At 32.6% G+C, this 16006-nt stretch overlaps 1 protein-coding gene across 6 annotated transcripts in view; it reads right to left on the reverse strand.

The window, feature by feature from the left end:
- The window catches only part of CSMD3 (CUB and Sushi multiple domains 3), a 710416-nt gene that overhangs the window by 65163 nt on the left and 629247 nt on the right, over nt 1-16006 (reverse strand). For all 6 annotated transcript variants that reach the window (XM_040546910.1, XM_040546915.1, XM_040546914.1 and 3 more), the window contains 6 exons: nt 13454-13642; nt 12832-12978; nt 10056-10244; nt 3569-3754; nt 2032-2226; nt 1471-1644 (listed from right to left, as the gene is read on the reverse strand). In XM_040546910.1, coding sequence (XP_040402844.1) covers nt 1471-1644; nt 2032-2226; nt 3569-3754; nt 10056-10244; nt 12832-12978; nt 13454-13642 — 1080 coding nt within the window. The remainder of the gene's footprint in view (nt 1-1470; nt 1645-2031; nt 2227-3568; nt 3755-10055; nt 10245-12831; nt 12979-13453; nt 13643-16006) is intronic.

Genomic DNA, 16006 nt, shown 5'->3' on the forward strand with positions numbered 1-16006 from the left:
GAACTGAAGTTTTCTTTCCAGAAATCTCATTCTTGCAAAATAATGTACCACAACAGGCAGTGTTGCTGCAACAGCAATTATTTTACTCATTACTGTCTCCCTTTTATAAACAATCCGTCACTGGCATTTATTTTTACAAAATGCTTTCTTTTTTTTTTTTTTTTTTTTTGCATGCTATATATGCTGCATGCTATATTCTATTTCTGCAATCAAAACTTTCATCCATCCTATCTTCAATTTGCCATCACCAAAGCTTTGAAGATATACCTTTGAAGATTTACTGTAGTCACATTAAATTGATGCAATAATTTCAATGAATCTTTTAGATTCTTTTTTTTTCCCTTCTAGTAAAAAAAAAAAAATAATAAATTAAAATGCATTTTCTGTACTTATTGTTACTGGATACTAGCATATATGAACTTGATTATATATATTGATTTTAAAGTTAAGGTATGAAGTTATTTAGGTAAATGTGTAAAACATGAAATTTTCCAAGATGCTATTTATAAATAGAATATAATTTGGCTTTTTGTTTAGATTTATTTTTCTCAAGTGAAAAATTTTAAATTTCTGAAAACTTGAACAGCAATAAACACAAACATTTAACATACATATTAGTTGAATTAGAAACACTAAATTAAATAGAAAATCTATGTTCACAGATACTCTTTTATATGTTCATGCCCACACAAATGACAAGGGCCAATATGTCTTTCATATTGCCTTCTAAAATCAGAATACTGTCATCACTTCGATTTCAACAGAAACTAAAATATTAATTGTATATAGAGTAAAAATCAATGTCTTTACAATTAACACTGTAAGCTCAGGGTACAGTTGGTGATAATGAATTAAAAAGAAGGCCTGTAATTGTTTCACTGAGATCACATGTTCACTTTATTCATGAACAATTCATGGACTGGCATCTGAGCATTTAAAAAAAAATGAAGATGTCTAAATATGTACCACTAAGGGGTTTTCAAAATCTATACATAACATTGGGAAAGTGATTTTCTCTCAGAAATAAGGATGCAGTGCTCTTGTCCATGTTTCCACATGCTTATGCTTTTTTTTTTTTTTTTTTTTTTTTTCCCCATCTTTTGCAAGTATACAGATTAATTCTATAACATATCCACTGAGTTCAGGTCCACTATGCAGTTATTTTACTAAGGATAAGTATTAAAGCCAACAGATCTGTAATCCATATGTCTTGCTGTGTATGTACAGGTCTATGGAGCCATATGCAGCAGTCCAATGACACAGGCAAAGGGATTCAAATGGGATTCAAACTGTGGAAAGGTTAGCACAGTTAATCTTTTGATAAGAAAAACAGCAACACTTTTTTTTTTTAATTTAGAACTCTCTTCAATGTTTGAAAGGCTAAGAGAAAGAGACACGTTAACTAACCTTGCTTACTTTTATCTGATAGATATAAAGAAAATAGGCATGTTTTGACAGTTGTATCCATACCTAAACATCTGGTCTCAATTCCACTCCAGAGTCCAGAAGACAGACATTCCCTTACAGAAGAGCCAACTAACATGTATCCTGAGTCACAAGTAAATATAGCTGTAGATCCATATGTGATTTGAGTTCCAATCTTATTTCCATTTGGAGGTGTAGGAAGTTCCCCACAAGAAATAACTTTATGGTAAAAACAGAACAGAACAGAAATGTGTATCTGAGTATCACAAACGCACATCCAATAATATGCAATATTTATCAACCAGCTAAATAAATACTGCAATATGAAGTATTCTGTCTGTATACAAAGATTACTATTTCCTCACAAAAATACTCAAAAATTGAAAATAATAATTAAAAAACAATAAAATTGTAAAGTTAAAAACAAACACTGTTTGGAACATTATTAATAATTGCTATTTAACTACCTTGGTTAAAGGTTAGGGTTAGTGACAAATTTTTCTGATTAAGTGATCTCAATTTCAAATTAGTTAATTGTTAATTAAGCCGAATAAAATATTTTTATCTGCAATCTACACAGCAAATATAGATGAAGCATGTACTCACTTTGGCAGTAAGGTCGCTCATTTCTCCAGCTCCAGGTTCCGTTAGCAAGACACTCAATAGATGCTGGTCCCAAACCATAATACCCTGGGTCACAGCTGAAAACTACTTTTGTTTTATACTCATAATGTGAACCATTCACTATTTTCCATCTTCCATGTTCCAGTGTAAAAGAGTTGATGCTTGGACATGTAACAACTTCCAAAATATCAAAAACACAGTTATTTGTGGTTTAGTACAGACAAATTTCAAAAACCTGTAGAACTATTAATTTAGAAATATATTTTAAACCCAGTGATATGATGTTTGAAGAATAAGACTGTATTTGAAATTGCATGCATTTAAGCAGGTAACACTCTCATTTAATTAACAACAATCAATGGCCCAGACAGATCAGTGACTGGTGTAGGCAGAGCTACGTAATTGGTGTAGATAATATAGCTCCATACAGTGAAGCAATTCACTGTAGATTCATAGTCAGATATCAGAATCTTTACTAAAATGCTAGCTAAATGTAAATACAGGACTGATTTTCTACCCAGATACATTATATGAGACCTTAAAGACTTGGAGAGGCTGCACAATGGTGGCAGGTAAAATAATATATCCAGAACGGGTTTTCAGCAGCAACACATTTTTATCTCATGCCCTAATTCAAAATGTACTTCCTTTGGAAACAAACATCCTTCTACAACCCTGATCTAACTGAAGAATGTTAGTAAGCATAATATTTTCCCTGTGATCAAATGAAAATGTCACAGAAGAAAATCTTTACTGGATATTGCTTTCTTCCTCTCAATTCACATTACTTTTTTAAACAAAGGAAAAGGCATAAGGGAATACCTACAAGGCACAGTAGGAATGCCTACAAGAACAAGAAAAAAAAAAAAAAGGAAAGTCCTTGAAAATTATCTTGGGTATGTTTTCTTTCCTTTCCAGTTCAATTGGTGAAATAATCCAAATTTTAATATGCATCTGGCACTGTGACATTTCTGTATCAGCCTTACAGTCACCTGGGTTATCATACCCCATTTATAAATTTGAAGTTATCTGCTTCTCTTTGGAACTGAGCAGGTATTTTCTCTTCAGTGATGTTTCCCAGAGTTTAGATAGTGTTGGGTTATAATGATAGGCTGGATATAATAATCAGCAATAATTTCAAATAATACCGGAGAGACTTTGGAATTCTGAACTGTTAATTGTTAACAGTATATGAACTGTGCAGACCTCATTGCAGATTGACTTTTGCATAAACCTTTGCAACCATTACCTTTGATTTAGCTGAAAATTAATTTTGAGCTTGAATGTATTCTGTAATCTGTAGTGTATTTCTTCTGCTATCACTGAATGTTTTGGAATATATCTCAGATATATATACTTCAAATATATACTTCGCAGTAATTTAATATCAACAATTACACACAACTTAAAGTTTCCTGAAGCTGAAAGTTTAAATAATATAAAGTTTTCTACTTTGGATAAATAAACAAAATGTATAGTCACATTCTTACTCACTAGAGATTTTTTACATGTTACCTACCTACACAGCGAGGTGTTTTATTGTGATTGCTCCAGGTACCATCTGGCTGGCAGGATGCTGTAGTAAGTTCCTTGGATGATAGTCTATACCCATCGTTGCAAAAGTAAGTAACACGGGTGCCAACCAAGTAATCTGTAGTTAATATCCCACCATTCACTGGAGATTTAGGAATTCCACAAGATATTGCTGATTAAAGAGAAAGCCATAGTAATTGTATCTGTTCTTCACTATAAACAGCCTTTCTCAGCGGGATTATGTACTGTAACATCAACAGTCGTAAATTCATACAAATGGCTTTTTAACTCATTAATGTTTGTTTTAAGGCTACAAATAAATTCTGTTAAAATTTTAGGGAATTAAATCTCAGAAAGTTTTTGTCTTTTGATGGACTAGATAAACAAAAAAAGTCCCTTCCAACCCAAACCATTCTATGATCCTAGGTTTCTATGAAAAAGAAAAAAAAAATACATGGTTCGTAACCCTGCAGTTACTCATTCAAAATGCAGAAGACAATAAAAGAAGATGAAATAAAAAATATCTGGAAAAGGCATGACCATCATGGCTGAAAGAATAAAGCACCAGATTGAGACATTGGAAACCTAGTTTGTACTTTGGGTTTCTTCCATCACATGACCTGTGTGACCTCTGGCAACAGTAATATTAACATTCAACATTCTATTCTTCCTCCTGTAAAGGAGAAATAAAATACCCTTTAAAAATATTTTTAAATTTACAAATGAAAGTATAAGCAACTTTACTATTACTACTACTACTACTACTACTACTACTACTACTACTATTGGGAAAGCAAAATTATTTTTTTATTTCCCTTATTGAGGGAAAGCAAAAGAAGTAGCCCTAGAAATAGCCCTAAATAATAACAAAAACTGAGTCTTTTCCACATTTTAACACTACACATATAATGCAAGTCAGATCCCTAAAACAGAGCTTTGGCACTTAATTCTTAAGTACTTTACTTTAAAGTGGAATCTTGAACAGTAAGAGACCACCTATCCCTCCCATGCAGAGCTATGAAGAATTAAGCCTCTCAATGCATAAATAGTATGTAGAAAAAAAAAAAAAAAGTGATCAGTTGTTGTCCCTTTTGTGAGCTGGTCTGGTATAAGACAAATCTGTTTCATAAGCAATGTAACAGTATGGCTCTGTACCAAAGCTAATAATCACAGCTGAGACACAGGTAAAGCATTAATGCCATTACAGTTTGCAGAACATACATGATAAGATCAGTGAAAAAAATGTGCTTGAATTTCCATGAAAAGAAACTGTGAATTCTGTGTAAAGTTAAACTACAGGACATGCGGTACGGAAAAGTTGTCAGAAAACTACAATTAATTTTCTCATTACCTTGTCTAGGCAACCATAAAAACATATACTTTATGGCTATCTACTGGCAACTAGAAACATACATCTTTAGAAGAAAATAAGAAAACCAAGATTAGGAGATAGTCAGATTCAATCTACAAGCGGGTATGAAGACATGACCCAGAAGAATCAAAACTGGCAAGTTAATTAAATATATGGTCCATCTTCCACTTCTTACAAAACATCTGACAGAGCTCTATTATTTCACCTGATTCCACCAAAGAAAGAAACAGAGCCCTCATAACACTAAAATGCAAATGTACATATATATCAAATTCCTCAACAGCTTGGATTGCAGCACCAAACATTAGGTAGACCCATCTATGCAAAGAGGAAGATAGCCAAAAGCTGGTATAAAAACAAACAAACAAGCTGGTATAAGCAATTGTTTCCAATATAGCTCATCTCTTCAAAATCAGTTGATGGAGATTTTCACTGACCAAGCTAGCCCTGTCCTTCAAAACCACATGTAATGATAAACAGAAGTTTCAGAGTTGGAGTTGCCAGAAACAAGTCCATTGCCAGTTGCATCAAGGACAGCTTTCAGTAGGGTATAAAAGCTAATATCCAACATCCTCCCCCAAAAAAACAACAACAACAACACAACAGCTGCTGCTTATGATCCTGACATCTAAAACATGTCATAGCGCTGCTTGTTCACGTACTATAGATTTTTTTCTTCCTGCAATCAGAAAAATATATATTTTTTGTATCTATCTGAGATGTTTTATATCTACCATAGAGATTAATAACTCCTTCAGTATTCAAAGATCTCCATTAGTATCTTACTTGATAAATTTTGAGTCCTATCATCCATATTAACAGAATCAATCTTGTGGCGTAAGAAAAATATATCCTTCCCTTAACCTTAAAGTTTTAAGAAACAGGTTTCATGTCAGCACACTGAATCTTTGATAACAGCCATTTATACAAATAAATAAATAAATAAAAATAGAACTACCAAGGAATCATTCAGCAACATTTTTCAGTTTTCAGCAGTTATGAGGTGCATTTTACTTGTGTGGAACTTGCACAGAAACTGGCTTTTAGTTAAGGGAAAAAACTTGAAAAGATCCACACAAGTTACTGACACATCTGAAAACAGAATTAAACTGAAAACAGGATTAAAAAATACAATTATGGAATATCCAAAATGCCCAAAACACAGATCTATCACTGAAATGTTTCATGATTATACGTCGGCTTGGGCAGTAAAGCTACATTTTTGCAGATCAACATTATAATTGTAATCACATCTGAAACGCTAACACCTATTCTTTTTCGTGAACTTCTGAACACTGTTCCAACTGCAAAGATCTACATATGCAACGCATGGAAGTCCTCAAGTTTATGAGTTCTTGAAGATCACCACAATTCTAAAGACTTATCTGAAATAAGAAATTCAGAAATTATTTTTGGACTTGGATAAAACTCTTAAATATCCTTTATTAAATGTCAAGTCACAATTAAAAGTTTCTGTAATGATAATTTCCCAAACACAAATCTGACTTTTCACCCTATAAAAGACCTTTGATTGTTCACTTGCTCTGTGACGTTTAAGAACTACACTTAACAGATACAGCTTGAACGTTTAATATCTAAAAGTTAGAACAGTAAATGTTTTTACTTAATTTGTATTGTTCCTATTATACAATTTAGAGTTCGAAGCAGTTTCCTTTTACTTCTTTCTATGGCAGAAGAATGGTGCTTTTGTATTAACTTTGAAATTTCTTTGAAATCTTTCAGGTAATTGCTGAAGTTTTACTTGAGGCTTTTCTTTTTGATTCCTCACTTCTGCTTTGAATGTTTTCTACTGACATATATTTGGTTTTGTACTTAATGTAAAAAAGTTTTCACCCACAAAAATCTGTATCTGGAAAGTTCTATAGGGCAAGATTTCAAGAATGGCTGGTATTATCTATTTAGAGGTTCAGAGATCAAGATTTCTGTTCATATAGGTATAAAAATGAGAACATAAGAAAATGCTTTAACATTATTTATGAATTTAAAAAGAATAAAAAGCAGTAATGGAAAAGGCTGCTGGCATTCATTAGTGACAGGAAAGAGTTCAGTAGTGACTAATTGTACAGATGAAAAATGAAAAATATAAAGAAAACTCATTAATTTAAATACAGTCAAGAAATATTCTGCAGGCAGCAAAAAATGTTGGTCAAGGAATGGACTTAGTATAAAAAATAAATAAATAAATAAATAATTGTGCTGATTGCAGAGGTAAAGAATTCACAAAGTTTAGATTTCTCCTTTCCTATAGAATGATGCCAGTAACTTCTACTGTGATTTGACTGGTAATCTTCATTTAGGAGACAGAAAATAAATAGATTAAAATGTGATGCATTGGTAACAAAGAAATTGCAAATAACTTTTTGTTGTTGTTCTTGTTGTTTTTTGTCTTTGCACTACTATGTAAAAAAGAATGCCTGAAACATTTTATGCTGTGCTAAATGGTCACTTGTGGCAATCCCAACTTAGGTGAAGAACTGATTAAACTGGCTTTGCTAGCTAGACTGCGTTGGGAGAAATAGGTTAAAAGTAGAAGATTGGCAAGGAGGATGGGATCAGAATGGACAACTGGAGAGGAGGATTGTAAATACGCTTAAGTGACCTTGCAGCTGGGAATACATAAAGTCTGGGGAGCGGCAATGTAGAAAAACATATAAATTATGTCTGCTGCTCTTTGTGTGTTTGACAAGTAGCACATCTGTGCATAGATAACATAGGTGTTTGGTGGACTTCGAGGTGCCCTCTCTGATGTGCTTGAGCTCCCGGCCTTGGTACAGAGAAAATCAAAGCACAGTGAGAATCACAGCATGGTGGTAAAAACTGCACCTGTGCAAACTTTTGATAAAAACAAGTGAAATCAGCAGGCCGGTGATCTCCTATCATTGACCCTGTTTAGTGGTTGCTGCATTCCTGCTTGTGTGCCTGTGCTCATGTCCCTCTGCTTAGGTGTTGTTTCAGGGATCCCCTGATTAGTGAGGTAACAAGAATAAATCTACTCTTTACATTTTAACTGTGATTCTGTGGTTGTTCCTGTTGCCTACCTGTGCTGACTCACACACACTGTAAATGTAAATGTGAAGTAGAAGGCAGGGCTCTGACTTTGTCATCTGATATTACCTGGCAAAATAGGTGGTAAATTGTGGAGAAAAAAACCTGACAGCAGACAAAAGCTGACTGACAGTTATTATGGGTAGTAAAACAATGATCATCCTCTATAACAAGATGATGTAAAAAGCACTAGCTCATGCTTAAAAGAGAACTACTTTTGCTCAAGTTGTATTCCTCAGTAGTGGAGGCAAATGTGGAATGGCAAATGGCTAATCCCTTCTGTACAGTAAATATCCTCTGTTAAAGAACATTATGTATTACAGTATTATGTAACACCGTATTTACATACGGTGTTCTCAAAATTTTAATGAAAGGGTTCATATCATAAAACTGTATCATCCAGGTATGGGGATAATTTTCACCTCAACAAAGCAAGGGGAAGTTTAGATGCATGAGTGATGCATGGAATCATCTTACTTCTGAGGGTTTTCACAGTAGTAAGGTTGATTCTGAAGTTTGCTGTTGTGAATTGCAAGCCACATACCATGGCCACAACCATATTTAGCACGCAGGGACTTGTTGGAAGACTTGAATGACATCCATATAATTTATCAAATTAACTTTCATCATATGCATAATTATAATTAGCTGTTATTCAATTAATACATATATTAAATAATTATCAGTTCAAACAGTCGGCACCAACAATCTTTCCGTTTGATCAGACAGCATGACATCTGATATGTTTTAAAACAAAACACACACAAACAACAGCAACAAAAAACAGTAGAACTTTCCAAATTATTTGAGATATCTAGCTAACAATCTGATCAGGTTCTGCAAATAACTGCCACAAAAGCAGTCCTTATGTCAACTTATGAGCAGAAAAAGATAAAGAATGATATGCAGCAAATGCACCACATGTACCACAGTTTTGAAAAAATACAGGCATACTTGCAGTTCAAAGACTTATTGTCAAAAAACACTTGTGGGAAATTAGCTTGGAACATTCATACAGAATTTATCTCCACTGCTCAACAGGAACAAAATGTATGCAAGCATCTAATCAAAACACTAAGCTGGGATGTCCTAATGAAGGATCTGTTACTACCATGAACACATAATTTGTGAAATCTAACTGAATATAAACTGGTGTTTTCACCAGCTTATGTAAGAGTATAATGCAAATTCCTTGATATAGGAAGTTCTGAACAAAAGTTATAAAACACAGCTGCATTTTTTCATGGAAAAAAATCATTCTAATACTTCACTGAAGAGTGAGATATGTAAGTTATCAGAACAATAGCATTCTTCAGGAAAGGAATAATTAGAATACAATTGTGATGGACATCAAATAACCATTTTCTTTTTCTTGTTAAGGAAAACATGTTTTGCTTTTATAATGCATAAGGGACTAAATACAAAACTGTGAGGAGGGGCATGGAGTACAACAGTAGATAGCTTGAAACATAAAACATCAGTTAATCTGATTAATTCTGTTTTAAATTTCAGTGTAAATCCTGAAAGATTAGAATGGCATTAAAGGTAATGATTTCTTTTTCTCCAGTTTCCTGTTCTTGGAAATGTAGCAAGTTTCTTTCTTTGTTTTCCCCTTTTTTTTTTTTTTTTTTCTTTTTAAATAGTGCTTGGATCATGATAAAGTGGCAATTAAAGTAAAATTTAAAATTATAAATTTAAAGTAGAACCTAAACAAAAATAAATAAATAAATGAACTTTACTAAGCATTCATGAACTTTTGAATAATTTCAACTTCAACTTTATAGTTTTTTTTTGTCCTCATAATGATATACACTATTTTTAGTATCTGCCCACCTTAATGAATTCTGTTAAAATACCGTTTCCTAAAAATGCATTTGTTTTTGAACAGTTTATTAGATAGAAGCATTCTGGTGCAGAGGCATGACCATTAAACGATTACCTCCTATTCATTTTAAGTCAGAAAATTGATTATTTATGTTAGAAAAAATAAAATAAAGTTAATTAGGGTATATTATTTCATAATTAAATAGTTTACCTTGACAAGCTGGGACTGGAACATCCCATGAGTAATAACCATATGGAGACTTCCTGCATACAGCAGTACTTTTCCCAACGAGCCGAAAACCTCGATCACAAGCCCAGCGAACCATACTGTTGAGCTGTCCACCTGTCTGACTGACAATGAAACCATGTGGAGGGGACTCTGGAGTACTACAGTAGAGAGCTTTAAACATAAATATTAAATAAATAAAAAAATACATTTAGGATCCAGGTCGCAATCTTGACAAATTCTTATTGAATTCAGTGGACATCTGATAACAATACGAGAAAATATCAGTAGAAGTTGTATTTTGTGTCCTAATCACACATGCATCAAGCAATTTCACTAAGCGTAAAGGTAAAAGAATATTACATATTGCAAGAATATCACAATGTTACTGAAGAATAGGGCCTTGTAAGGGCTTCAGGGTTTAGTAGCCTGAGATACTGATCACACACACACACTGATATATAAAGATAGCTCACTTCTATAACTCCTCTTTTACTTATCATCTTCTTTTTAAATCAAGTAAACCATAGAAACTTATTTATGATGAAATTTATTGCAATTATATATGTGTCTGTAGTACACAAAATTTTTGGAAGAAGAAAATATCAAGTGCATACTACACATAATTATTTACAAATTATTTTTTCCTTTTGGTCCTAAATAAGTTACTTTCAAGTTCTGTGATACAATGAAATGAAGTGAACTAGTGAAAGCTAAAACAGATTTTAATCATATTTATGAGTGCCACTATAAATCCACGGGGAAAAAAAAAAAAAAAAAAAAAAAAAAAAAAACTTAGAGAAGCCTTATTTGGATGTTATACAAATAAAATAAAAATCCAGAAGCATTTATAAGAACAAAAATATCTTTGAGAAATACAGTTGTTTTAATGCAAAAGGATTTTTGTACATTAAATCTGCATGACATTAAGGATTGCTTAATTATCATGATGTCATTATGCTTGCATTTCTTTTAAATCCCTTGTCCATTAAGTTCATGAGAACAAAGTCACCTGGTTTTGGCTACCTTGCCAAAAAACTCCAACAAAAGAAACTTACAGCCTGGTAGCCAGTTTAACATAAATGTTGTTTGTTTAAGCATTTAACTTAGTCTCCAATCTTTTTCATCAAGGAGGAGCCAAGATGTTATCTAAGACGGTATGTCCCCATTTTGTAGCACGGAAAAGTAAGTTGGAAGTTGGTTTCCAAGTGCTTCCTTCATGCTTTGAAGAAATACTGGTAACTAGAAAGACACCGTTCCATTCCTCAGGCAAATACAGAGTTGATGCTTCACTTTCTCTTTAAGCCTTTCCACGTCCTATGACTTACTTCAGGGCAATGGTTTTCTCAGGCAAAGGCATCCTTTGATCAGGATGGAGTCATATGGCTGTTCACTTACTCTTTATTAAAGCTAGCAGTAGAACATGAATCGTATCTTTCAGAGCACATACTACAAAAACATTTTCTTCTTACACTACACTGCTCCTGCCTTATACTCTTAGAAGAAGCAGAGATACAAACACATCTACTCTTTTAGTATATAAGAAAATACACTGGTATTTTCTGAGTGTTATGGTAAATATTACTAAATACTTCCTGTCAATAGTTTTCTTACTGCCACTAAAGTTTTAAGATCTTTCTCCTCATACTCTTTTATTGGATCCAACGGGTACTATAGACAATGAAAATAAGTACAGTGTAATATTTTCTGTCTAGCCAACAGTGAATTTTATCTAATTACACAGCAAACATTTTACCTCTGAGAAAACTGTCCTCTCTAAAGGAAGAGATGACACTAATATTGTTTTACAGACTATTGTGCTGTCTAATTATTTTCCTGCATTAGTGAAGTAGTCAAAAATTGAGTGAGGAAAAACAAACAAACAAAAAATCAGAAGAATTTCATATTTATTTTCTATTTCTTCACTTTGTAAAGTGAAATTGTATCATGACATCACGGCACCAACTTCTTTAGTATTGGCAATGAAACTGTTCTAAAGGTACTATCCCCAGGTCTTTTAATTCTGTGTATTTCACATCTTTGGTCAATAAATAAATAAATAATACAGATTTTGTATAATTGTTGCAAACAGTAAAAAAACCTCCTCTAGCTTGATTGATGAAAATTATTAACCTGTAAAAATGGTATTATATAATAGTTCTATAAAAGCAATTATATAAAAATCACTCTTTGTTAAGTACCATCTTCATGTTAATTTGATTTAATAATGCATACAATGTTGGCTTTTTATATCTGTATGCTGCTTCTGTTGAACCTTGAATTAAAGGGTATAACCCATCAGAGTCCCATATTTTCCCAGATTACAGCTGTTCACTACTGCCTTGTTGCCACCTTTTCCTCTGTCCCACCAAATGCATTAATGTTGAATTGCATAAAGATCCAGGATGAAGGACAAAGGCAGACAAGTGCCAATAAATGACATGTAAGAAGGAGGAAGCTGATTCTTTCAGCTTTAGTACTGCCTTAAACCATGTAAAAGTTCTGTGAAACATTTGCTTAAATCTCTATAGAGCGCATGTGATGCATACATCCTATTTAGGGTATATGGTTTTTTTGTTGTTGTTTTGTTTTTTCCCCTCATGAAATCAGTATCACCAGGTTCACATATAAAACAGACTGGATTTCTTTTTAGTCTTGGCAATTAATGTCACAAAATACAGCTTATATTACTCTTTTCACATAAATAAATATGGTCTATAATGAAAATTTATACACATGATTAAAAATCTGATTTACATACCTATATATCTTATCCTGAATCCTTTTTTATTGGTGCCATGATCTGCTGACCACCGGAGAAATACCTCATGGCCATTGCTGGTTATGTTGAGAGAAGATGAATAGTCCCCACTGAGAGAAATGAGCAATGGGCTATGACTATTTGGTCCTTGATACAAGGAAGAAAAAATAAACAAACAAAGGAGTTGCAATGTTTTAAATCACATACAATAAATTGTGTTAATATAATTAATATACAAATAAAATATCCTCCATGCAAATGGTAAATTAATCTGATTTAGGAATGGAAATTTACATGTTGTATATATGTATTATATACTACATGGTACCTATTTGTTGTGAAAAAAAAAAGTATTTCTAAACATAACTAATGCAGCATTGTTTTTAAACACAACATAATCCAACAATTCCTTTTAGAAAAACAAATCCAAATAATTGCTTAAGTTTTTTTTTTATACTTAACTAATTTATAGTTAATAATAAACAATGAATAAATTAAAATCATCAATAAATTAATAAATTTATAGTTAATAAACAGTGATTTGTGAGTTGCAGCACACATGTAAAATAAAAATGCATTATATAGAAAATGTATCATACAAAATTGTGTATCCTATAGTTACCATCAAACACCTCGAGAATATCAAATTCCTTTTCTGTTTGGAAGAATTCGAAGAACATGCTGATATTATAACCCTTTTCCACAGAAATGGTCCATGCACACATCTGGAGATTTGGGTAGCTGTCAGGATAGCCAGGGCTCAGTATTACTCCTGTTGAATCCAGACGTATTTCATTGGCTGGACAGAGCACTGTGAAACAGATTGATAAAAAATCTAAAGCACTCTATTTTTGTTTCATGTTAATTGCAAGATTTTCCTTAGTTTAAAAGATCTGCATTATTTATTTTATTTTCCCAAATCTGGAAAGACTGAAAACATTTCAAACACATAGCTAGTTAGTAGAAAACAAAACAACAACAACAACAAAAAAACACACACACAGACAAAACAACAAAACAACAGAAGTAATATATATCCTGAAAATAACCTCTGCAACCTTCAGTAGTTATTAATTCATGGTATCTTTCTTCTTTCAGTTTCTAGAAGATATATGTTTAAGTACTAAATTGTTTCATTGTTAAAAAAAAAAAAAAAAGAAATATAGATTTTTCTTCATCAGATTACTATTACTGTCAGCAATAATTCCATGTAAAGTCTTGCACTTCAAATAAAACTTGAAGACATTGTGATTTTTGGTTGTCAAATTCTGAAGAAAGTTTAATCAATTCCTCCCACAATCTGTCTGTATAAAAGAAAGCAGCACCTAAATTTTGAGATCCTCAATCAAGCTCCAAGAATGCTGATGCATATAAACCGCACAATATAGCACTATTCAGACATTCTGCCTTTCATGTAGAAAATAAAAGACATTTCAGATTGACATTTTGTTACTCACTAGCACTAGACAAAAAGATGATCTGTGCTAATCCAGCTACTTAGTTTTAAGGTTCATAGAAATCCCAGAAAATGCTAAATTATTGCCTTTACACGCAACAAAAATTACTTGAAGTTCTATTTTTCATTCTCCATGCTGTAGTCCCATTTCTTTCCTATCTCTTACCAAATAAAACAGCAAGGAAGGGTTATTATAATCACAGACTAAGATGTTGATGTTATATTCCTGAATGAGTTACGGAATCTCATGCTAACTCTCCTTTTTAAAACTGGTACAACAGTGCACCATAAAATGAATGATGAGAAAATAAATATCAAAGGGGAAAAAAAATAATCCTGACATATATATTTCTTTTAGCTCCATATAACTTATTATCCTTCAGTTCTTTGATAACCGATGTGTAACTGTGTCATTTTTGTTATGTTCATATTGAATCTATATCTGCAGACCACTTCCTTTTCTATTAGATCTTTGTACGAGAAATCTTTGGTTACACATTCATATTTCTAGTACAGTGAACTCTGAAGTTCAGACAACCTGAAACTTTCTTTCTTTTAACCCAGAGACAGACCATCTCCCTGATAAGTAGGTAAGTCAGCTGATGAAGAAATTCCAAAATATAAAGTTTTTAATTTCTGACAGCTCTTATCTCAAATTCAACTCTGAGAAACAACAACAAAAAGGAATGTGATTTACCCTGGTCTCTTGATGAGAGACGCTGGACCCCACAAAATGAAAATGTACCCTACAGGGATGAAAAATAACACTTGCTCCATCCCTGATGACTTCTTCAGTGGGTATTGCCTACCTAAACTTCACCTTACTCTAAATAATTATTTTTTCTTAGTTTCCACATCATATTCTGAATTTATTCATCTTCCAGCTATAGATTTGCTTGAAAATGCATTGCAACTCTGGGTATTCTTAACTGTCACAGTTTCAGAAGGGAGAGAGGATGTGAGCATAGTAAATGCTAGTGTTTAAATTAATTAACATCATTATTTAAAGGATCTATTGAAATTGAGAAAAATGGGGTTTAAAAGCATGATGTACAGATTTTGAATTAATCCAGATTCATTAGGTCTACACAGAATAACAATCCCATTAAAGAAAAATATTTGATATTACCATTGGAACTTTTTTTCAAGAACCAGTTTTGCTTTAGGATATATGGACAAGTGACCTACAGGTTATTCAGAACTGAACACTGACTGTTTAACAGGATCTTTAAAATCTGGCTTTAATATTCACAACTAACACTTACATGAAAGTGAGTTAGTACTGAGCTCCTGTAGTTAACAACAGCATAATAGGATCTTAGATTGGCTTATTAAATATGAAAATAGTTTTTTTATGGAAAAAAGTAATTGGACTGTGGCGAAAAATGTAAGTCACAGGAAAGCAGAAAAAAAAACAGAGTGAGAGAATGATCTTCTTTCATAGATAAAACTCATGTTAAGAGAAATTAATATGTCCATATATTTTAAATACCAATCTATTACTTTCAAAATTACCAATCAATTGCTAAATTAAAATAAATAAATAAATAAAATGTTTCTCATGTTTCTGTGTTTGCCTCAGTTAATCAAGAAGAGATTGAATAAGACCTTCATTCCACATAGGAATAACCAAAACTCTCATGCCTAGAATCTGGCTCTCAAACCACAGTGCTGGGCCAGTGGTAATTTAGACTTTATCTGAAGCAAATGGAAGAATTG

This window comes from Cygnus olor, chromosome 2, assembly GCF_009769625.2.
Source record: "Cygnus olor isolate bCygOlo1 chromosome 2, bCygOlo1.pri.v2, whole genome shotgun sequence".
In the NCBI taxonomy this organism is placed as follows: Eukaryota; Metazoa; Chordata; class Aves; order Anseriformes; family Anatidae; genus Cygnus; species Cygnus olor.